Genomic DNA, 24,817 nt, shown 5'->3' on the forward strand with positions numbered 1-24,817 from the left:
TTTCTAAATTTTTTTTAGTTAAATCAAATTATTGGAAAAAGATTAGTTGGTACAACTTTAGTAACATCAACGTGACAGGTGGGAAGTGGAACATATTGGCTGTTGGGACCTCAAATATTTTGGTGATTCTACTATCAAATAGCCAAAGAGAATAATAGGGGTGGGAAAAAGGAGAACATATTTTCTTCAATGAAAGTTGAAGTACTAGATTTATGGACAAGTGCACTGCACTTAAGGTCTTGAGGCATCACTAAAAGGCTCTTTCAAGGATAGAAATTGTAGGCCAATCTCATGGTCTCCACGTGATCTCTCAGTATTTGCTTAAATTTTGACGAGCAAAGTTGTTCGATATGTTGATAAGAGATAATTATTATCGTAAAATTGTCGAGATACATATAAACTGGCAGAAAAATTCACTTATATAAAAATGTTTTACGTAATGACACTAACAACATAAAGATATTTCTAAACTATAAGTGAATTTTACTTATGATGACAATTACTTAGTTACTATTATCAAGAGACTTACTTATAATTACTTGATAAGTAACCTGGCCGTGTAAATATTTTTTAGAGAGAGAGTTTTTAGAGAAAGGGAGGGAGAGGTGTTGGGTTGGGGGGGGGGGGAGGTGTTATGTAGAAGATAACTCATTGTTACGTTCTTCCTTCTACTTTATTTGGTGGGAGTAGGAATTTTGATTGTAAAAGGTAGCACTAAAAAAGAGAGTGAGAGTTGGAAGGTTTAGAAGGAAGCATCCCAACCTTTCATTAGATGGTAAATTTTGGAAAAAAGATTCAAAGTAATGGGAATATATACCAACTTTGTTCAAAGAAACAAACGAAAATATAGATTGAAAGGGCAAAAGTTAGATTCTTGTTCTTATCAAGAAAGTTTTGGCTTTCACTAAGTAAAATAATTCGATATTAATTGATTCATTCTTTCCTCAATGTTTTTGTCTTTCCATTTAGGCTTGGAGGCAGCTGCATGTAGTATCTCTGGACCAAATAATAGTGGTGAATTCCGAATTTAAAGTTTATAGGTTGATTTTATAACGACTTTGTTGTTAATATTTCAATAACAACTGAGTTCACAACAAAAAGTTTATAAATATTTAGGGATTTTCTTAATATATATATAGGGGCTCTGAACAAAAAATATTAAGTTCACGTGAACCCATAACCAACTCTCTAAATCCATCCCGCCTAATTGTATAATTGTCTGTCATTAGTTGTGAGGGTTTTATATTATTTCTTTTTCCCCCTTATTCAAAATTATTGATAGCTTTGCTAATTTGAGTTTGTCATTAGAAATTCGAATTAAGGAGAAATGTCATAGTATGTTGAAAGTGATTAGCGTAAAAATAATTTCATTATTATATATACTTTCTGAATGCTAATTTGTCGGGATATGCCTTCTTAATTACTCTATATATGGTCAGATCAAAATAGAGCGTAATGAATATAGATTATTCATATAATTGTCTTAACTAATTTTTAATTGAATTGTGTTATAACTGTCTAATTGCTATTCAGCTTTATACGTTCGTGACCACATTTTAAACATAGTTGTTGGAGGCTTTTCAATATAATTGTTCATAATTAATAAAAGGATATATAGGTTATTACAAAATTTTACATAAAGGTCATGTGAAGATGTTCTTTCCTTTGTTTTCTCTTTTCCAAATACATCATTTCTTGAAAATACTATAGTAACTTACATAAGATAATATTTTAGAGGCAGAAGGGTTCACAATTAAAAATCGCAAATCTCCGACGTAATTTTCTAACAAAATTCATTGGAAATTAGCTTGTCGAAAATGTTTTCGACGAACTTTGTATCAGGGATCTCATAATTCTGATGACGCTCCGAATATAATATTCATTGAAAATTCACATTTTTTTAGTAGGGGTCTCCCTAGCTACATTTTCAAGTAAATAGAAGTCATAGATCATGATGATTTCTCTACATATCAAAATACTTGTACAGTTTAAAGTTGGATAGGCTGGTGAACTAAGGGAGACAAATGTGGGGCTGGGGTTGTCAACTAATTTTGGATGCTTTTTACAATGTGTTCTCTCCTTTAGTAGACAAATCCAAAGCAACGAATCATGTGAATTTGCATAAAGTACTAGCTAGATCAAATAGTTGCTCTATTGCCCTCTCATACAAAGCCAACTAGTAAAAATATCAATTATTTCTCACTCATTTGGGTACCACCCAGTAAGTGCAAATCTTTAATTAAGATTATGGTCAATTATATTAACTCCACTCAATTTGTTTGACTGCCTTTCCCTTCAATACCCTCCTACAAAGGAAAAAAGGAGAAAACAAAAGAAGTTTGTCTGTAATTTTAATTTTTCGTGTTTGATTGGTCAAAATATTAAAAATGTTTTATCGAGGAAATCAATTTCGTTACAAATTAGGAAAATGACCTTCCTAGTTGGAGTATGAAAAAACATAAGGTCTCCTCGCACTCCTGTCTTGCACAACCCCTACCTCCTGTTCATCCACACCCGATCAATGGCGGATTCAGGATTTTCACTTAAGGGGTTTGGAAAAAAAATAACAAAAGCTAAATATAAAAATTAATGTTGTCCTTGGGAATTGAACCTAGGATGCCGGAGACAATAACACCCTGGACCACTTTAGCTAACTTTTTGCATTTGTCTAGGATATTTAAAATTTAATATATGTATAAACACAAAAAATCTACCCTACATATACAATATAACTTCTTGTCGAGGGTGTTCGGGTTACCCTCTAAATCCGCCCCTGACCCCGAGACCATTATTATGAGTAGATAAGCAGTGAAATAGTTGAGGTGTACATACGCTCATCTAGAGATATTGTGAAATAAAAAGAACTATTTGAAGAGTGTCCACGTGGGGGTAGGGGAGAGGAGGTGGGAGGGGTAATTTGGAGTATATTTGTTTGTTGATTTACTAGCTTGTGCTAAGAAGTAGAGGTGTCAAAATCGTTTTACCAGGCCCCAAAGGGCCAAAGAATTAAATGGGCTAGACGGGTCGCTCCTTTAGTTGAAGGGCCCGCAAAATGGTGCCTCAACCCAAACTTGAAGCGGGCCGCGGCTAGGGACGGGCCACTCCTTTAAGTTTTTTTCGTCTTCCAAAATAACGGTTTAAGTGATTTTTGGTACAATTTGAACATGAAATTTTTGCAATATGAAATAGAAGAAACTTTTGCAATATGAAATGAAATCTTCTACCACCCATTCTTGTGTAAATTCATATCATAGAAGAAAAAATTCAAGAGATCAAATATAAATTATTATTTTCAATCAATAATGCAGATCACGTTAAAAAAAAATTAAGCATAATATAAATTCCAAGACTAAAAAGTATTACTCCAGTTTCTAATTACTACTTAGTAGTAAGTACATTCTTTTTTTTTTTCATTACTTTTTATCTTTTTGTTTAATTTACTTATATTTTTTTTAAAAATTAATTAATTTATTATTCTTTCGGCCTCAGGTATCGGCTCACCAACCTCGAGGCCGGCGAGCCAAGAGAGGTTGCGCTTTTGAGCTTCACTTCTATAGGGGAGAAGAAAGAGAGAGAACCCAAGAGACTAAAATAAGAGAGAGAGAGAGAGAGAGAGAGAGAGAGAGAGAGAGAATCCCATAGAGAGAGAGAGAGAGAGAGATAGAGAGAGGAGAGAGAAAATGGGGATGCATGAATGGAGCTAAAGGTATCATAGAATTGACAAGAAAAAGAAATCAATGACTTGTCAGATGTTTCCAGCGATCAACTATACACATATATAATATATTATATACCAAGTGGAGTTGTACTTGGTTGATATGTCTTGAAAGTTTACCAAGAAGAAGTGACAAAATCACTGCATATATATTCATGCATTGATCCTATTATTGTGGTTTTTGAATTTACCCTATGGCTTTATTTTGTCCAATTTTTATATACTGACTAACTTGGCTGGTTATTGGTAGCTTCAGATACTGTTAGCTTATGTGTTATAGATAAATGTATATTATCTGTTAGCTTCAGATAAAGGCTCAGATAAAGGCTCAAATATGTCATCCAACTATCGGAAATGGCTCATTTATGCCACTCGTCGATAGTTTGGCTTCATTTATGCCATCGAACTATAGGAAATATCATTTATGCCACTCATCAATAGTTTGACTCACCTATGCCATCGCCCGTTAATAAAAATGACTCATCCATGCCATATTTCATTAAAGCTGGTTTTACAATACCATATATGACACGTGACCTCCAATTAGCTTTAATGAAATATGGCATGGATGAGTCATTTATATTAACGGGCGATGGCATAAATGAGTCAAACTATTGATGAGTGGCATAAATGAGCCATTTCCTATAGTTCAATGGCATAAATGAGCCATTTCCTATAGTTCGATGGCATAAATGAGCCAAACTATTGATGAGTGGCATAAATGAGCCATTTCGGATAGTTAGATGGCATATTTGAGCCTTTTCCGTATCAAGAACCATCTTAGTCAAAGTACCACATGAACTTGCTTAGATTTGAATCTTCGATGCTATTTGATATGGATAGTGATAAATATTCATGTAATTGATCTTACTTGGTAGATTGAGGCATAATTATTATTGTATAGTGATTAGTGAATAAAGTCTCTCGCTAAATATGGAACTATACCCCTTTTCAAATTTTAGTTTTATTTCTTAGAGGAGGCGAAAGGCATTCCGGAGTACTTGGGATAAAGAAACAAGAGTTTTGTTAGAATCGAACAATTTTGCAAATTTTAACAAAGTATTTTTTAGTTTAGAGTAAAGGATCAATGTTTGAAAAGTAATAAGAATGAACGGTGTTAAGCTTTTTATATATTTTTGGCATGGAGATATTTGTCCGTAGGACTTCTCATATAGTATATATCATTATTAGCAGTCCAGTTTAACCTGTAAGTTCGAGATGGATTTGTGTGATTTCTCTACGCTTAGAATATCAAAATATCAAACCATGAATAAAGAAAGACATTAGAGAGAAATAGTAAAAACTAATAAAAGTTCATGAAAAATTAAATTACTAATTTACTAGAGGCAAAGTAAGATCCAAATTTCTCAATATTCAACCAGTAATGATAAAGTTGGATACATGTGTAGTAAACATTGTTCAATTGAGGGAACACAAAGGAAGCAGAAAGCTGTAATTGAGGGGCCATATATGATATAGTTTTGTAGTCATCTTTAATTGATGTTCTTAGTCTGATGTTCTTGACTAAGGAATGATGACTTTTACTGAGTCATTTATAATTTTACATGGTACTATAATAATAATGATGGAAAACTAGAAGGTACCAAAGGGGAATTAACTAGAAAGAATATAGCATCATTTGTGGAACAACACTAATGTATTGGATTCTACTTGTAATTATGCTTGAATCTTGACTGAACTAGGAGGACCTACTTATTTCATTTAGAACCAAAAAACAAAAAAACTAATCTTAATACATAATCTGGCTACATAAAAAACATTTACTCTCTATATTTCAGTTTAGGTGTCTTATTTTTCTTTTATATCAATTTAAAAAGGCTTAATGCATATGTAGCCCCCTAAACTTGTCCTTTTTTTCTATTTTGACACCTCAACTAAGTGTTGTTCCTATTGAACCTCTGAACTCAAGTGCGTCCATCAAACCCTGTAAATCTAATTTTTATTAGAAGCAAAAATTAATTCGTGTTAATGAAGGTGAAGTAATATTTTAGACGTGTGGTAAGCTATTCTTTAGGTCATGGATGTATCGGGTTCTGCTGGTTCTGCTCTTCCACGCTGGCTTAATTAAGAGTTTACTCTTTTTTCCCTTTCAATTCTTTGCTAATCTTAGCTAAAAGATGACATAATTAAATTAGAATATATATTAGCATGTTGCTACATTGAAGATAGAATACTATGTAAGTCAAATTGAGTTTGATAGACACACTTAAGGACGAGTTCAGGGATTGATAGGAGCAATAACAAGTGCCAAAATGGAAAAAAAGAGAAGTTGATGGCTTCCATATGCATTAAGCCATTAAAAAAAAAAAAAAAAGTTACCTTCTATATTTAGTATTACTCTTTAATTCCAACACTCCGCGTGATTATTAACCACATAAGTTAAATTTGACACATTATTAATTTAATACTACAAGATTTAAAATTTTTCCTTGCTTTCTTAAAATGTGTATTCAGTTAAAGTAAGACATATAGATGAAATAAAAGAATTACCATTTATATGTTGACATCATTCAAAAATAGGGGACCGATGAATTTCTGACCATTGCTTTAAAAAAAGGAAACAAAAAGAAAAAAAGGAAAAAGTTTTCGTTTGTGATCCAAAAGCCAATCATACTAAAGAATGTTTGAATAAGTGTCAATCAAATTATTATTAGCAAAATTCTAATCCATAACCATGATTAATTAGAACGTTAATAAGGATGCCTCAAAAGAAGCAATTGGGTTTCAATTATGATCCAAAAGACAATCTAACTAAAGAATGTTTGAATAAGTGTCAATCAAATTTATTATTAGCAAAATTCTAATCCATAACAATGATTAATTAGAACGTTAATAAGGATGCATCAAAAGAAGCAATTGAGTTTCAATTATGATCCAAAAGACAATCTAACTAAAGAGTGTTTGACTGAGGTCAACGTGATGATGTTCATGTCCACGTTACACGTGTATTATGATTTATGAATTCTAATGAGTGACCCTACAAATCCATTTTTGGTTAATTTTAAATTCGGGGAGTTTAATTTCCTGTTAAGAAAATTCTGAGCCTCTAAATTGTGAAATGCGATTTCTGTATTCATATTTCTTTTAACTATTGAAAAGGAAGTCATGAAAAAATTCCAAATGAAAAAATTGCACAATTTGATTACTGAAATAGGAGGTTTCTTGATTTTCTAATGCCTTGAAGATAAATTTATTTGTATATTTCTCCTTAATTTCCAAGCACACGATTTTTTTTAAAATTATTATTAATGAGTGTGAATTGAGAATCTAAACGACATAATTGGAGCTAGTTAGATGGTGATGCCTTTTAGTTAAAAATTCAATGTTTATACCAAATCAAGAAGTTAACCTCACAAGTAAAAAATTAAAGTAAAAATATGGATTGCTTAATCATAAATCCATAAATATGCCTCCATGTATACCCCTTTTATGACGGAGTACGATTAATTTTCTAAACTAGCTAAGAGTAATCTTCGTTTCATTCGGGTTCGAATTTTGGAATGAAATTAAAAAAGTGCTAAAAAGTAAAACCTGTTTTGATGAGCTTTTTATTTTTTGAATTTGAATTAATTAGGTTAAAATCTTTTAAAGTAAGTCTTTTGCCATGTGATTTCAGATTAGTCGAGTCAGTAAATTCAAACATCTGATAATTAAACAAAAAATATTTCAATTTCGAAAACAATCTTCTAAATCAAACAACTACCAACAATGGCAGATGATAAGTACATTTCACGAATATTATTTAGGAAAGCTACCTTTGACTTATTTATGAATAATAACTACCTTATTTTTTTATTTAATTTTTGTAGCTTTATTTTTCCAAAATTACATTTCATAACTAATCCAAAAGCTTTTGAAATACACGTATGCATCTTTATAGCCTCACTACACATTTATCATCTTCTCCCGGATAAAACCCTCTCTCTCCTCTTTCCTTTCCCTTTCCCCTCACTTTTTAGCATCTCCTTTAAAGGCTGCTCTTTGCCGTCGGTGATGCCGGAAAAAATTCTCTCTCCTATTGCCATCGGTGATGCCGAATCCATGGCTTCTTCTTAAAATCGAGCAAGTTTTGGAATAATGAACATCACAACCATAAAGCTTAAGCTTTTTGTGATTACCTGATATATATCGATTCAATGATCTAGTAGAAGTTGATTTCAATTCCTACTTTCTTGGAGTTATTACCAACGTGTAAATGCGACTCAAATATGTTGGAACTCAACTCTCCTATGAAATCGTGTTAATATTTTTTTTCCTTCTCGTTAAGATATGCATATGCTCAAGTTACAATCTTTTCAAGTAAGTATGGCACTTAGAGATATAATGATGCGAAAGAAGGTGTTTGATGAAATGCCTGATATATTGTTGCCTCTCTTACGATATCATGTTATCTTGATCATGGGTTGGTGAATAAGGTAATGGATGAATTTCGTCTGTTTCTACTAAGGATAAACTATGATTGATCTTGGTTAGAAAAGTGAAATGGCAGATATTTCGTTGTATTTCAATGTATTAAACGAAACTTTTCGATATATTTCATTGTATTCCATTGTACATACACATACTACAATTTTATATTTCTTAAACAATCAACCATATTTCATTGTATTTCGGTGTATATTTTTACGTATTTGGAAGTATTTCTAAAAGTTTGGAATGGAGTAATTTGGAGAGAGAAACGTGGGTTGTTATGGAACTTCGACGCAGTTATGCGTCATACATGGTTGATTTAATTTGACTTACCATTTAAAATGAAAGAAGAGAATCTATTCCATAAATCATGCCCTATTTTACTCGCGATTTGTATTTGGTATATTTCAAAAATGTGAACTCTGTATTTGTATTTCCGTGTATTTCTCTATATTTAAAATCTGTTAAATCTGACAAAAAACTAGCTACGATTTGTAAATATTATAAATTGTTATTAAAAGGTATTTTTTTGTAAGTTGCCCTATTATTTATCTCCTCAATAAGCATTATCATGAGTTCTAAATTTTAGTTCAGATATTTATCAATTTTGAGGTTTTTGGAGGTGGGTGGAGGGTAAAGACTTACCTACATGGTGTGTTTATATTAAAATTAATAAAACTTATTATAGTTAAATAATTAATAAAGTGAAAATATATATCAATTAATAATCATAATTAAGTGATAATCGTGTATATTCAAAAGCATGCATTCATTAGTTATAAACACATGATGCGGGTAAACTTTCACTAATGTATGAGTGGAGGCAGTGGTGAATAATGTATGATGAAGGGAGTTTCACTGATTTTTTTTTGTCAAAAAATTTATACTTTGTATAAAATACTTTTTTTTTAATGTAAAATGTATAACCTTTTGAATTCCTTTCTATAAAAATAATAGTGCAATATTTCCTAAATTTTTTATTAAACTTTTGGCTCTGTGGTGGTAGGGACAAAGATTGATAAAAATGAAATCTGCAGCTTTTTGTTTCTAATGTTATGCTTACAATATAATATTGGTCGGACTACATTCTTCAACATGTATAAACATTTTGGGCATCAAATAAATTAAGTAAACTCCATCCACATATATGCATTATTATTATTATTATTATTATTATTATTATTATTATCGGTAAAAAAGGAAAAGCAAAAGAAAAAAGTAGTACTAATAATTTCTTCAATAAAGATCTCACGAGGAGCCATTACATCACCAATCTCGAGCTTATCTCGAGATTCTCACCTTTTTTGGCATCATTATGTCTTTGTGTACTTTAAAAAGTAGTATTAAATATTTTTATTAATTTTCCTTTTCTTTCCCCGACGTGAATAAGTTTAACATTTACATGCAGAAAATTTACTTATGCTTTGGCTTGTCAACCGAAGGGTGGATTGAAAATCTTACGGAAAATAATCGATTACGAATACTTTAGTGAATTTACTTAGTTTAAGGCATATTAATTAAGGCAATTGTCTTGGGATATTTCGCTTTGATATGCGTGTATCACGTCAATTGATTCTTACAGTATAAAGTTAGAAATCAGAATCCAACAAAGATTTCACAAGAAATAAAATCCAGCGCAAAAATATAAGAGAAAGTATATGTGTTTGTATCCGTTTTCCATTTACACAGAGAGTTAATAATATGTACTTATTTATAGGAAGAGAAGCCAATAGCCCCTTATAACTTTAACGTTGTAGCCTATAATGTCACCTTAAAGATGGACATTCAAACCCGGCCATTGAATAGTCAAAGTTCATTTGCCAGAAGAAAACGTTTGAAGCTATTAATATTTACTCATAATGAAGAATTATAAATAGTAATTACCTAGCCATCAATATGCTAGCTAATAGAGATAACCGCTATAATGATAAAAGATAATAGTTATTCAAAATAATTAAGTAGTATATTAAAATTAGTTAATATGATATTCAGAATATGAATCTAGACAAAATTTTGACCACTTCTTTTTGAGATATTAAAATTATTTTCTCAACTGGGTGAACTTTGTTTGTATCAGTTGACAATATAATTAAATACTAAAAATATTTTCTCTCTAACCATTTAAATTTTTAGGTAAGATGATCACTTTCAACAATATGCTGTCAAAAACTCCCTTTTCTCTTTATGATTAAACTTTTCGCCTAGACTTGATATAGTATTGTTTATGTTATGAAATAGATATTTTCTACTGTCTTTGTAGATTTGAAAAGAGGAAAAGGAACCGTACTAAAATCAAGAAAGAAAAAAAGAAGAAGAGAGATTTAGTATTCCTTACGGTTCATAATAGAGAGTTTTAAGGATTTGACATGTTCATTTAGAAAATTACTGTACTTAATACATTAATTAAAAAAGCTAGAAAAACAGTTATATTATGGATCGATCGAAGGGAGTAATTAAGAAAGAAATTAAATTAAAAGGCTAAAGGACAATGTAAACTCGTAATCACACCCCTTAGAGGCTCATTCGAGACACTTAGTTTTTATTGGTTGAAAAAGTGATAATTATTTATTTTATTTTTAATAATTGTGGTATTCGAATTAGTTCATTTTCACCTGAATTAAGAAAAAATGATACTGATAATTAATAGAGCTACTTTAGTGCATTATAAATATTAGTTCAGTTATATAATGAAAAACATAAGATCTTTATACAAATATTTTCTTCTAATCAAATTGTAGCAAACCATAAAAAGTCATTTTCTGGAAAATAAACTTTGTTACCTAATAGCACAAAGTTTCTTACACTAACAAATAGTATATAACTTAAGTTTTTTAATCACCTCCTCTATTTCCACATCTGGCAACGAAAAGAAAATTGATTAAAAAAAGAAATTTTTTTTCTCAAAGAATAAAGATGGAATGTTGAGCAAACGAACCTTTAAAGATTTCCACTTTACTGAAAAAAAAAAAAAAGATTTCCACTTTACTTACCCAAAGTCAAACTCTTTGATTGTCCTCACCCATTTGCATGCCTTTTAAACCCCACTTCTCCAGCTTTTGTGAAAATAAATACAGAAATACTGCAAATACAGTCCAACCTCTTTATAACGATGTCGTTTGTTCGATTTTTGATGATTGTTATAGTGAAATATTATTATAAAAATCTCTTTATAACGTTGTCATTTGTTCTGTCTTTTAATGACCGTTATAGTGAAATCTTTGTTATAGAAGACATATAATATAGCATAATGTTAAAATCGATTCTAAAGAGGTTTGAATTTTATAGTGAAATACTATGGAAGATGACTGTTATAAAAGGTCAGACTACCATCACTGACCTTTGGGACACACTATAATAGTAATTCTCTCGATCCGTTCCTCATATATTTGGTGTATGAGTGATTAATTTAACAGATAGTGTCGAAACAAAATTAACTCTCTAAATGATAAAACTACTAAAAGTAGTGAAAAAACAACTTTTGTGGACAATCTAAGGTAATTACTCCTGGATGTCTATAAACGTGGATTCGGAATTTAAGTTTATGAGTTTTAGATTCTAGAAAAAATTGTAATTTACAGAGTCTGGATAAATTACTAACTTGCTCAGTGATTTTTTTTTTTTAACACAAATACAATTTTTTACCAAAATTACTAGATGTCGCCAAACTTGTAGTTAAAACTCTAACTTTGCCTCTATTTTATCTATTGCGTACTCCTAGTATAGATTACAAAGAGAAATTAATTACTAATCACAATCATTAAAAATTGAGTTCTTATATAATTTACAAATGCAAAGGTCATACTAATTGAGGGGAAATAAGGCTATTAGACTAAGGAGTACTAGTAAAATTTCGAGTGAAAATGATTATGGAGAAAAAAATAATTCTATTTATTAAAAAAAACTGTATGAACTTCTATTATATGCCCGGCAAAAGATAATATCTTTGGATTTACTGTAAAAAGATAAGCTTAATTAGTATCACATAAATCAATGAATTCTTTCACCTAAATAATCCAACTTGTTGAGGATGGCCAAACTCCCAGGAAACTTTATCTATACTCAGTAGTATTGGAATTTGGAATGAGATAAAGTTAAACATAAGTCACAAATTAAATTTGAAGTTTTTATTTTAAAATTCCACTGAATTGGGGAGCTCAAATATGACCTTCCCAGTATGTTGCATGGGTAGAGCTACAATTTTGAGTTTACGTGTTTTGATATTTAAAAAAAATAATTTACTGAATTCTTGTTAAATTATTTATACATATTAAGTGAATTTATGAACACAATACATAATTTGGATCAAAACTTATGAATTCTATCGAACCCGTAAGTAAAATAGTAGCTCCGCATCAGTGCCTGTGTTAACTATATAAACAATATAATCAAAACTAAGTCATTGATAAAGTAGTTATAAGTAAGTCTTCACAATAATTTTAACCGATAAATAAAAATAATAACTAACATGCTATTACAAAATAATTTACACTAATAATTTAATTTTTTTTACATTTGTAGTCTAGGCAAATACTGTCCTTGGATTCTGGGAAAGAGGTCAGTGTTAGTATGTCTGCACATAAATCCATGAATAGTTTCTCCTAAAATAACAATTTTTTTGCAGATCACAAAATTCACAGAGAATATTAGATTCCCTGTTTCTTTAATTAAAGCTAGCTCAGCATACATTGAAGCAATCCCAATAAGCATGTCCTACTTACCCCTACTCTAACCCCCATGACCCACAAAAAGAATTTTCAGAATAAAAATATTTAATAATAATCATTTTAGTGCTTAACAGTCAGATTCTCAAATCTCAAATACCCTTTACATCTTTTTACTTTCTTCCCCTAATTTATGTGATATACTTTTCTTTTTTATCTGTTCTTTTTTATTTGATAATAATTTAACTTTAAATTTAACCTTTACGGCTTCTTGAGATGATTTATAACTACACAAATATCTTTTGGCTTGTCTTAGGTCACAAGATTAAAAATCTTCCTTTATTTCTTAAATTCTGTGCTCAATCAAACTATATCACATAGACGGAGGAAGTAATTCTTAAAAAAATAAACAGTGAAAAAATTAGGTTAAAAGTAACCTTCCCTCTACACCAATGTATGATTGAAGGAATTTTTCTTTTTTCACCACCTTTTGAATTTATCAAGACAGGGTTAATTAAATAAACACCCCCACTTTTTTTTTTTTATTTTTTTATTTTTTTTTTTTACAGAAAAGTTACTATATTTATACTTTGCTTAACTGAGCAAAAGTGGCTGGCATGTTGTTTTAGCTCTCACTTTTTGAACCACCAAAAAACTCTGTTTTTTTGAAAAACTCTGACATAAAGCTGTTTGAGACTTTGAGTGAGTGAGTGTAAGTTTCTGTAAAATGAAGAATTGTACCATTTTCCAATTCTCCAAATTTGTTGAATAAAAGTTGTGTTTTTTGGGTTGGTTTGAAAGTCTTACCAAAAATCAAACTAAAAAAACCAAGTCCCAAATTTCTTCTTTCATAAAAAAAATTCTCATTTTTGCTCTTTTTTAAGGTTGTTTCTTGGACTTTAAAGACCAATGGAAACAAGAAGTATCAATGGTGTTTTTGCTTTTGTAGTATTATTGAGTTTCTTGGTTTATACAAGTGCTATGCTTACACCTAGTGGTGTTAATTATGAAGGTTAGTTCTTGTTAATTCTCATAAAGATTGAAACTGAGAGATTTTTTTTAGTTTAAACTTATATGGGGTTTCTGAAAATTTTGAAAGGAATGAGATATGATCAATTTTTTTAAAAAATATAAAGAAATTCATTATTTTCCTTTTTATTTTTTGTATGTTGATTTTGGGCAGTGCAAGCTTTAATGGAGATCAAGAACTCATTGCATGATCCACATGGTGTTTTGAATTGGGATGACAGTTCTGTTGATCCATGTAGCTGGACTATGATCACTTGTTCAAGTGATAAATTTGTCACTGGCTTGTAAGTATACAATTTTTTTGTTTTTTTTTTTTTTTTTGCCACCCGCCGTTTGATACCTGCATTAGAGCCTGATTAATCCAGACTGCGTAAGGTCCGTTTAAGGGGGAGCGCTCCCTAACAGATTTTTTTCAATACACAGGGCTCAAACCCGAGACCTCTCATCAAGGGGCGGAGGGATTACAAATTTTCATGAGTATTCTCTAGTTTTATGATTTTGGCCTTGAAACAAATGAAAGTCTTTCTGAAAATAGCAAAATTATGTTAAAAATAGTTAAGAATTTTAATTTTGTTGAATTCTGCAGGGCAAGTCCAAGCCAAAGTTTGTCTGGGAAAATATCACCATACATCCACAACTTAACTCACTTGGATCTACTGTGAGTACTTTATAAGAAAAAAAATTGAAATTTCAAATGATTGATTCAAGAAGATGGAAAAATAGTATACTAATATTGTTGTAAATATTTGTGTCTTACAGGCTTCTGCAGAGCAATAATATATCAGGGCCAATTCCAACTGAACTTGGAATGCTTCAAAAACTTAAAACAATTGATCTTTCTGATAATCAGCTCACTGGTGAAATCCCTCCATCTTTAGCTCAATTGAAAAGCCTCCAATACTTGTAAGCAAAGAAATTTTAAAAGATCTTGAGATAAAAGTGAGTTCTTAAATTACAATAACTAATGATTTTTTTTTTTTTTGAATTGTTACATAGGAGACTAAACAACAATAGTCTTAGTGGAGCTGTTCCTTTGAAATTGTCCAATATGACTCAACTGACTCTTCTGTAAGTTCCTTAGCCTCATTTATCTTTGTTTATTTTCTCATGTGAGAAACGGGAAAGTTGTCTACTTGTGACCTATAGGTCACGCGTTTGAGTCGCGGAAATACCTGCGTGAACGTGGGATGCTTCGTGCACCGGGCTGCCCTTTTTCTTTTTCATGCTTGCTGTTTTCATGATTATATTCTGATGGGGTTATTGTTGTTTTTTCTAGAGACTTGTCATTCAACAATTTGAGTGGTCCCGTGCCAAGGCTTCTGGCTAAAACATTCAAGTAAGTTTCTTGAACAATTCTTTGAAATTCAGTATTTTCCCTTTGCTTAAGATTAGAGAAAAGAAATCATTTTTTTATATTTTAATTTGCTGGCTTTTTTTTTTTTTTTTTTTTTTTTTTTTTTTTTTTTTTGTCTCTCATTGATGCAGCCTTTTGGGAAATCCTATTATATGTCCAACTGGGAAAGAACCAGAATGCAATGGGACAACAACATCCATGCCTATGCCCTTAACTTTGAACAACTCACCACGTAAGAATCTTGAATCATCCTCTTATTTTTTTTTTTTGTTTTAAATAATAACGATGTTTGGGACCGAGGCGTATAGTTGTTGTTGGTGGTAATTTCCATTGATGAAATCATGTAAAAATTTGTATAGTCATTTTCCTGACTGAAAAATCTCTTGTGATATCTCAGATGCTCAGCCTTTTGGAAGACCTAAAACTCACAAAGTTGCCTTAGCATTTGGGACAAGTCTTGGATGCATCTGCTTACTAATTATTGGCTTTGGTTTCTTTCTTTGGTGGAGACAAAAGCACAACAAGCAAATTTTCTTTGACATCAATGGTAAGTCTGACATATAGCTAAAACCTATGTTGCTCGAAAATCCTTCAAAAAATACCATTGCACCCGTGTCGGGTCCTCCAATACGCAAGCCGCATCACAGCACTGGGTCAGTGAAGTTTAGAAGTAACTAGTAAACCATGAAAACTTAATTAATAAAAAATAAAAACAATTCATAGTTATGCGATAACCATAGGTCATTTAGCTAATAAAATCAAAATAGAAATCGAGTTAAATTGCATTGTTGACTAAAAATGTAAGTTATTTTTCAAGAAGAAAAATGTGCTGATCTGTACCCCTGAATAATAAAATTTGTGGGACGATAAATTCGACCTCTTGATATGTCATATACTCAGAACCGTAACCGAGCAACATAGGCTAAAATAAGTACAAGGTACTAATAATGTGTTGATTTAACTTGGAGAACAAATTTTGTTAATATAATTGTTGATAATTTCAGAACAACATCATGAACAAGTGTGCTTGGGAAACTTGAGGAGGTTCCAATTTAGGGAACTTCAAGCTGCCACAAACAACTTCAGCAACAAGAACATACTCGGGAAAGGCGGTTATGGGAACGTCTACAAAGGTTGTCTTAGTGATGGCACAATTGTTGCTGTAAAAAGGCTCAAAGACGGGAGTGCAATTGGAGGAGACAAGCAATTTCAAACTGAAGTTGAAATGATCAGCTTGGCAGTGCATCGCAATCTCCTCCATCTGTATGGGTTCTCCATGACACCTACTGAAAGGCTTCTTGTTTACCCTTACATGTCTAATGGAAGCGTTGCTTCTCGTCTCAAAGGTAAAAACAACCTTAAAGAACTAAAGATTATGCAATTTTCATCGAAAAGTATGGTGGGATGGTTGAAATCCCGTCACCCTTAACCAACAGTGGGCTTACCCGGGTGAATCCTGAATAGTCAAACTGGTGGACTTCAAATACCTGATGGTTAAACCAAAAAAAGTACTCCCTCTGTCACAAATTATGTGACATTCTTTAGTTTTTAGTCAATTCCAAAAGGAATCACCCCTTTATATATTTAGTAGTAATAAATTAACTTAGAACTTCCCATTTTACCCTCAGTGAGATGTTATAGGCCACAAGTTTTAAAAGTCTTCCTTTTATTCTTAAACTTCGTGCCAAGCCAAACACCTTCACATAAATTGGGACGGAGGGAGTATACAATTGATAGTTGATGAAGCCATTGGTTTCTCTATTCTTGTCCTAAACGGCTGCTGTTTTTCTGTCGTTTCTTGCAGCAAAGCCACCATTGGACTGGACTACAAGAAAAAGAATTGCATTAGGAGCTGCAAGGGGTTTACTATATCTACACGAGCAGTGTGATCCCAAGATTATTCACAGGGACGTGAAGGCTGCAAACATATTGCTCGACGATGACTGTGAGGCTGTCGTGGGAGATTTTGGATTGGCAAAGCTACTGGATCATCGCGATTCACATGTTACGACTGCAGTTAGGGGAACTGTAGGACATATAGCTCCTGAATATCTCTCTACAGGACAGTCCTCAGATAAAACAGATGTTTTCGGGTTTGGGATTCTCCTGCTAGAGTTGATATCTGGCCAGAGAACTCTTGAATTCGGTAAAGCTGCAAATCAAAAAGGCGCTATGCTCGATTGGGTAAGTATTACACATTCCACGATGTGATGAGAAGGTTTCAATTGCCTTACTTTCCCTTTTAGTCTGCTTAGAAAAAAAAATGCTTCCAACCTTTCTATATTTAGTAAGTTTTTAATTCAACATTCGCATTTCACCTTTAACGACATTCCCTTATAGAAATGACTTGACATGTTTAAAACCACAAGATTCAAAGGGTATTTTTTTTGTATATTACGAGTATAATTTATGCACGGTTTCAGTTTAAGATCACAAGATTCAACGGTCTTATTTACATTCTTAAACTCTGTGTTTGGCAAAACTAAGACCAAAAAAAAATAAAATAAAAATAAAAAAGAGTATCTTGATTCTTGTTGGGATTGACAATATTAATGTGCATATTTGTTGCAGGTAAAGAAGATTCATCAGGAGAAAAAGCTTGACGTGCTGGTGAGCAAGGACTTAAAGGACAAATATGATCGGATCGAGCTTGAGGAAATGGTACAAGTAGCTCTGATATGCACTCAATATCAACCTAGTCATAGACCAAAAATGTCAGAAGTGGTGAGAATGCTCGAAGGAGATGGACTTGCAGAGAAATGGGAAGCTTCTCAAAGAGCAGAATCCACGAGGTGCAGAGCCAACGAGTTCTCCTCGTCAGAAAGATATTCTGATCTTACCGATGATTCTTCATTGCTTGTCCAAGCAATGGAACTATCAGGGCCAAGGTGATATAGTAAAAAAGACAATCTTAGCTATTATGAGCTTGTTTTTTTTAATAACCGAGTATCCCCGAGGGCCAGTGGCAGACGGTTCGAAACTCGGTGGATGATAGACCTGTTCCTTTACTCTCCACTTAAATACCAAACTTTCGTCTGCGGTAGGATCTGATTGAGCTTGTATATATGATCATATGGAAGATGATAAAGGCATGGGATATGTTCTGACTGTACAGGAAAAAGATTTAAGAACAACTGACCTTTAGGCTGAGTTTTTTTTTCCCCCCCCCCTGTTTTGAGTGAGAATTTTTCTGGGATGTGGATTGTAACCTTGAGCTTGTAAGAATAATATTGTTGAATTTCAGTTTCAGCTTATAAACACTGCACCATATTTCTCATATAAAAATGTTGCTCAAAGGGATTATCGTTCCCATTCAAAAGGTGAAAGGATATTATTTTCTGACCATTAAGATTAAGGGGTTTAAGTGAAATTTACTCTTGTTTTTATAATAGACTAATAGTGTCATATAAATAAAACAAAGTGAGTAATGTAAAACGCAGTGAAACTATTAAAATCTATCTAACCATTTGAATTTGAAACTGAGAAATCACAACCAACAGTACTCTTTAGGAATCAGGTAAGTCAAAGGTCAGGAGCTCAATCAAAACTAGCTACTTTGGAATAAAATAAGTTAGAAAAGGAAATATGGAATTCTTGGCTAGAGAAAGGTTATGTGACATGGATACCCAGCCCATCGTTACAGATGATGAGAATCTCGGTCAATTTGCCCGAATTTCATTCTCTCACTATTCAGAACAGTGGAGCTTTCGATCAAGATCTTCTCGCCTCACCCGTTTGGGCTCTCGCTCGAATCTAAACCTATGTGCAATCTAGATGGCAATTATTTTTTAAATGATTGAGAAAAAAAGATGAGCGGGTAAAAGATTATGTGTCTCCAACGTACTTACAACTAAATAAATACAATGTCTCAACATTTAATAAAACAACAACTACAACTCAATCGGGGTCGACTATATGAATTATTAACTCTCACTATTTCATTTAAGCTCAACTCATGTCATCATCAAATCAAATTGAAGTAAAAGAAAAAAAAAATCAAAATAACTTTGAGGACCACAATGAATTCATCAAAAGATTAGTTACCTAGAGCAGTACGTTATGCTTTGAAAAAAAGGATAAACTCCATTCAGTAATATGAGATAAAATTATTACTGTAAATAAATAATCAGAGTCTCATTCCATAGATCATTCAAGAACAGGCATGAAATGTAAAAACCATTTCACTTAGCACATAAGAACAGATTAGTCAAAAACATCCATCCCGATTCACTTATGTTCCCAAACTGATAGTCTTCACAGTGGCAAATGCAAAACGCAGACGTACTGCAACATCAACGTTCATTTCTATTACACTTTCAAGTTCCAAAACATTTTAGCTAAAGATCATGATCTGATTGAAGACTCGCGAAGATAAAGCAGAATTGTGATATAGATACTAATCTACATTATCACAACTTTTGCTCTAAATGACGCCCGATGAAATTTTGTTATCTCCGCTAGTATTTTGAGAGATCTTTTATCTTCCATTTCACAGAGTTTGATTACCATTCTGAGCAGTGCTGGAGACTTGGCCAGTAAAACCTTGATAAGTTGCATTTCAGCTCCTGCTCCTACTACATTGTTAATCTTAACTATCCTCAGGTGATTAAATGTCATAGCTGAGAAGCTTGCAGGAATCTCATCAATAACGTCCCAGGGATTAACAAATGCCTAAGAAAGATTAAAGAAACCCGTCAGCCTGGATTTAAAACTGAAGATACAATGCAGAATAAGAAAGTCACTGGATACGAAAAACACATAAAAGAGAAAGAGAGAGAAAATAAACATCATCAACAACCTCAATTTCTATTTCTTGCAAATATGGGGAGCTTCGTATCAAGAAAAGAACAAATGAAAGCTCAAAGAATTCTCGCAGAGTAATCCAAGATAGGTAAAGGCGTTTAAGACAGTTAAGAGCAAAGGGAAGCCTTGTTGGTATAACTTCAAATGGTCCAGCATCCAAGACCTAGGAAGAAGATACTAAAAATCAGGATGACTCAAAGCCCAAAACACGGTACATCTATGAAAATGCATTACTATTAAGTCATGAAACAACATTACCATTAATTGATTCCAGCAGAGATTCTCGAGGGCAGGAACAAACTCAAATATCTTGGCAGGATCGCGTTCCGAGTCTACAGGAAATTCTGTAGGCTCAAATGAAACACTGGAAAGAAGAGGGACATTTTTCATTTGTATTAAATGTATATTGCCTAGGAAGACAAATGACCTTAGCTTGGGAGCACTAATCTCTATGGGGTTTGAATTACGCGGGTCTTTCAGCACCAAATTCTCAAGCAACGGGGAATGGGAGATTAAACTTCCAAGGAATTCAGAAGAAATTTCAACATAACTTAGTTCCAGGCTAATTAACCCATCAAATCCCTTAAAGACCGGTGGAGGACGTATTATACATCTTTGGAGAGTCAAATGCCTCAAACGCAAACTTGTGAAAAATGAAGAAGGCAGTTTGTATCGGTCACCTAACGGAGGCTTAAGAACAAAATGTTGAATGCCATTCCTTGTGAGGAAATGTATCAAATTGTCAATATTAGGACATGTTTTCAGATCAGGAATGTCGAGGGTAAACTTGGTAATTTGTCCTGTATGAAGGGCCAAGAGGGGATAGACAATGTTCGCAAATCCAATTGCGGGGGATATTAAGTCCTCTGTTGTTTCCCAAAGTGTTTGATCAAGTTTCAGTTGTGGAACTCTGCACCAGTTATATCTCCATTTCTTTGATATGATGCTTGTCCTCACAGCTTCTCGTAAAGGCAACCTCATTAAAATTTCATCAATTACACTCTCATGAAGGTTGTTAAGTACATGGGGCGGAGGTAAACGTTGTTTTTTCCCATTAGGAGGCACCAAATCAAATTATTGCCAATAAAAATCTGCAGAAAATAAACAAGAGTACAACAGGTAAGCAATCTCCAAACACTCCGATCAGAGTACACACTACACGGACAACACCCAACTGCTTCTCACATTGTTAAATAAATAAATTAAAAGGTGCATTATACTAAAATGACTCATCAATATCCTCTTAATAGCCATGACTTGCTAAATTTACAGCAAGAATCACATCAATACTTCATGAATCCAAAATATTATTAAGATCTATTATTCAGAAGGGAAAACTAAATGAACAAAAACAGGAATCTCATTATCTTTTGCTGCTTATAAGTAATGACATTATCAACTGAATTCACTAGCTACAAGAAGAAAAAAGTTTTCCAACTCGGCAAGATTTGACATCGAACTATAGTAGCTTTACAAGCTTTTCGTTTTATTTATTAATTCTTGTACTAATAGCTTTACTATTAAAATTTGCATAGCCTAGTTAATCTTAGCAGCTTTATCTGCAATGTATACAGTGTTATCAAAAGCGAAAAGCGCAAAAATGCTCTACCGTCAGCTGGGGCTTTAAGCGCAAAGCGCAAATAAAGTGTGGGATTTAATGGAAAAAGGTGCAATGGTGCTAAAATGCAAATTTATATGTGTTTAGTCCAAGACTAATTACAATAAGCATGAATAACAAATATGCGGACAAAGAAAGTGTAAAAATATTACGATAAAGTGAAATATCAATTATCTCGTGTCACCTCTTCAAGAGAGGCTCATTGGTAAGGAAAAGTATGTCTCAGAGCCTTGATGATGACACTGAAGCGCACACAAAGCGAGGCGAAGCGCTCTACATGTTTTGAGCTTCGCTTTAGGGCTTAAGCGCGCTTTAAGCGTGCCGTTGACTACAAGGTGTCTTGGTACGTGTAAAGACACAATACACAACAAAAAACTGAATAGTAATGTTATACTAGCATTATTGAGTTCATTTTACCATAATTATAGAACCTATAGCTGCGCAAACATCAATAGCAGAACAACTTAAGTTGACAAAAGAATCTTCTCCTATACTGAAAAATTAATTTCTATTGTAACATTATACATCACTAGGTAACAAACACTTGGACACTTCCTTCAGCACCTAATTGTTGTTTTCATAATTACACAGTTAAAATTGTTTTCAAACAGTGGCGTACACTGGATTTGCGTAAGGAGTGCCAACCTATAGTCACAAATCCTAGGTTCAGCTTAAACGGGACAAAAGTAGCTAAGCCTGGAACGTCAAAGACCGGATTCCTTTTCTTAATACTCTCCTTATGTCTTTTGGTCAGGTGCTGTGGGTTCTTATTCCAAATTGATGTTTAGTTTGCATTGATCCAACGGGCATGTGGGGCCAGTGTGTATAGGTCAAAAAACATTTTTTTATGTATATATACTATATGTTGAACCTTGTTTACTTCTTTATATTTGAACCTTTAATAAAATTCTGCTGTAGCTATTTGAAGACACATCCATGATAGACCTACCAATACAACACATGCATGGCAACGTTACCCCATCAAATTATAAGCAAACCCCAATTAAATTTCATCTGATTGAAGTATGCCAAGAAAATAAAAATACAATCTTGATTTAAAAATCCTATAGAACCAGAACCATAAAAGCAGAGAGTTCTGTTAACAAATGAAGAGAACAGTAAGTAACGAAAAAGAAGATGAACCTGAGAATGAATGTGAAGAAACTGAAGAGTTCACGCTTACATGGTGTAATCAAAGGCGACAGCATATATATATATTACCATATATATATATATATATATATATATATATATATATGGTAAAATGGAATAATTGCAATTGCCTTCTTTTCAGTTTTGTAAAACCATAATTAGGCTCTCGTAGAATCTATTTTTAGGGTAAAACATGTCCTAACGTATTGGAAAGGTTTAATTTTGCCTTCCTTCCCCCTATTGGATTCCAATTGCCCTTACCCCTGTTTGGATGGTTGTTTCCCGTGGTTCGTTAATATATTGTTTTCTATGAAATCATATTTGTCTCTATTGTTTCTAAAATTATGTTGTACGGTGTTGTAGACCCATTGCAATTCTATGGTTATATAACCGTGAAAAAATTCAATTTTTGTAACCAGGGATTTGGTGATTTTTGCGTGGTTACATATTTCATTTCCCCATTATACCCCCACCCCACCCACCCACCTCCATCATACCCAAACCCACCCCACCCTCGCCCTACCATCCCCACCACCCCCACCGCCTACCCAATGACCACCACCACCCACCACCTACTTATTTTTTAAAGTTCCTATTTTATCTTTTATCTTAGTTTTATTAATATATATAAACTAGTTTGTAATCAAGGGTTAAAGGTATTTTAATAAAACTTCCATGTTATTATATAGTATCATATAGTCAAACCAAACAATAAAAATGTTATTAAACCACAACAAATAATACAGTCCATTCAAACATTGTATTCATTAATACAGTACAATACAATATCATACTGTACATTATGAAACCTTGGCCATGGGTGACGACCATCAAACATAGGCATAATGTTAATTTTGGGGTTCAAAATGTCTCTCCTTCCACCTATTGTAACCAAGTTGCCCTTACGGTTAAAAATGATAATGCTCTTAATATAATTATGAGATGACATATGCGTGACTTTAACTAAATAGATGATACTGACTTATTGGTGCACGTGGATATTGAAACCAGTCCAGAACTAAACTGACCTATCAAAGTTTATTTGTTTGAAATTAATTGTTGGGTCTAGATTTTTAAGAATTCACCATTGTTAAAGGATAAAGAAGATGAGTTGAACCTAGATCTTCAATCGACTGGAGCTCGTTTGCATTGATTTTGAACCAAAAATTACAGCTTCAAATAAAGATGATATTGTTGTCTTTTTAATCTATTCAGTCGCAAAACGTGAAAAACATTGAAAAAATTTGGTATGAATAAATGATTTCTAGTTGTTTTGGATTAACCAGAATGGATGAGGTTATTTATGGATAGGGCCACATGGAGCAATAAATCAATGCCACTTATTTAATTAAAACCCCACATGTGTCACCTCATAATTATGTTAAAAGGAGGGGCATTTTTAAGCAAAAAATTAACGGTAAGGGCAATTGGGGTCTAATAGGTGGAAGGAAGGACATTCTTAATCTAAAAATTAACGTTAGGGCCAATAGATGGAAGGAGAACAAATTTGAACCATTTTTAATACGTTAAGGGTATTTTTGACCAATTCCTGTATACATTGAAAATACAATATTTTAACCAGTAGTAAAGAGCGAGAAGAGAGACATCTACGGAGCAATATTGTTTGTTTGATTTAGTTTTTAACTAGTAAAGTTCGTTTTTCTTTTAATTGATTCAAGAGTATAACAACAACACGTCGTCTAGTGTAGTCTCACAAATGGGGTCTGAGAAGGATAGAGTGTATCAAACTTTATCCTAGCTTAGAAAACTAGAGAGGTTGTTTTCTGTAGACCCTCGGTTCAAGGCAAGCAAATAAAAGCAGTTCGGGAAAAAGAAACAATTGACTAAAAAGGAAACAATAACTACAAGTAGTAATGATTCAAGAGTATATATGTTAAAATCCAATACTCTTTTTTAGCCGTGACTGCAAACTTAACATAAATATAAAATCAGACTTTTCTATAATAATCATCCTTTATAACAATATTTTATAAGTTAAGTCTTTTTGGAATCGACATTTTATGTTATGTTATATTACATGTTCCCTATAATAG

At 32.6% G+C, this 24,817-nt stretch overlaps 2 protein-coding genes across 2 annotated transcripts; one reads left to right on the top strand and one right to left on the bottom strand.

Annotated features, from left to right (window-relative positions):
• The first annotated feature begins 13,413 nt into the window (after positions 1–13,413).
• LOC132067760 (protein NSP-INTERACTING KINASE 1-like) lies at positions 13,414–18,475 on the top strand. Its single transcript, XM_059461070.1, has 11 exons — positions 13,414–13,819; positions 13,991–14,120; positions 14,423–14,494; positions 14,596–14,739; positions 14,833–14,904; positions 15,113–15,172; positions 15,322–15,422; positions 15,588–15,737; positions 16,195–16,536; positions 16,995–17,374; positions 17,762–18,475. The coding sequence occupies exons 1-11, from the start codon at positions 13,717–13,719 to the stop codon at positions 18,080–18,082; spliced, it is 1,875 nt and encodes a 624-aa protein (XP_059317053.1). The 5' UTR covers positions 13,414–13,716; the 3' UTR covers positions 18,083–18,475.
• A 1,116-nt stretch (positions 18,476–19,591) lies between these two features.
• Positions 19,592–20,974, bottom strand: LOC132066198 (F-box/FBD/LRR-repeat protein At1g13570-like). The gene is made up of 3 exons (XM_059459561.1): positions 20,252–20,974; positions 19,977–20,156; positions 19,592–19,861 (listed from the first exon to the last, which is right to left on the bottom strand). Exons 1-3 carry the CDS (start codon positions 20,972–20,974, stop codon positions 19,592–19,594), a joined length of 1,173 nt encoding a protein of 390 aa, XP_059315544.1.
• Positions 20,975–24,817: the final 3,843 nt, after the last annotated feature.

The sequence above is a fragment of the Lycium ferocissimum genome, chromosome 8, assembly GCF_029784015.1.
Source record: "Lycium ferocissimum isolate CSIRO_LF1 chromosome 8, AGI_CSIRO_Lferr_CH_V1, whole genome shotgun sequence".
Lineage (NCBI taxonomy): Eukaryota > Viridiplantae > Streptophyta > Magnoliopsida > Solanales > Solanaceae > Lycium > Lycium ferocissimum.

What these genes read in the sequence shown, in the direction of transcription:
- LOC132067760 (XM_059461070.1), top strand. Translation starts at nt 13,717, where the DNA reads ATGGAAACAAGAAGTATCAATGGTGTTTTTGCTTTTGTAGTATTATTG. An exon ending in GATAAATTTGTCACTGGCTT is followed by an intron (nt 14,121 to 14,422) that starts GTAAGTATACAA and finishes TGAATTCTGCAG; the next exon opens with GGCAAGTCCAAGCCAAAGTT. An exon ending in AACTTTGAACAACTCACCAC is followed by an intron (nt 15,423 to 15,587) that starts GTAAGAATCTTG and finishes GTGATATCTCAG; the next exon opens with ATGCTCAGCCTTTTGGAAGA.
- LOC132066198 (XM_059459561.1), bottom strand. Translation starts at nt 20,974, where the DNA reads ATGAGGTTGCCTTTACGAGAAGCTGTGAGGACAAGCATCATATCAAAG. An exon ending in TCTGCTGGAATCAATTAATG is followed by an intron (nt 20,157 to 20,251) that starts GTAATGTTGTTT and finishes TCTTCTTCCTAG; the next exon opens with GTCTTGGATGCTGGACCATT. An exon ending in AAATTGAGGTTGTTGATGAT is followed by an intron (nt 19,862 to 19,976) that starts GTTTATTTTCTC and finishes AATCTTTCTTAG; the next exon opens with GCATTTGTTAATCCCTGGGA.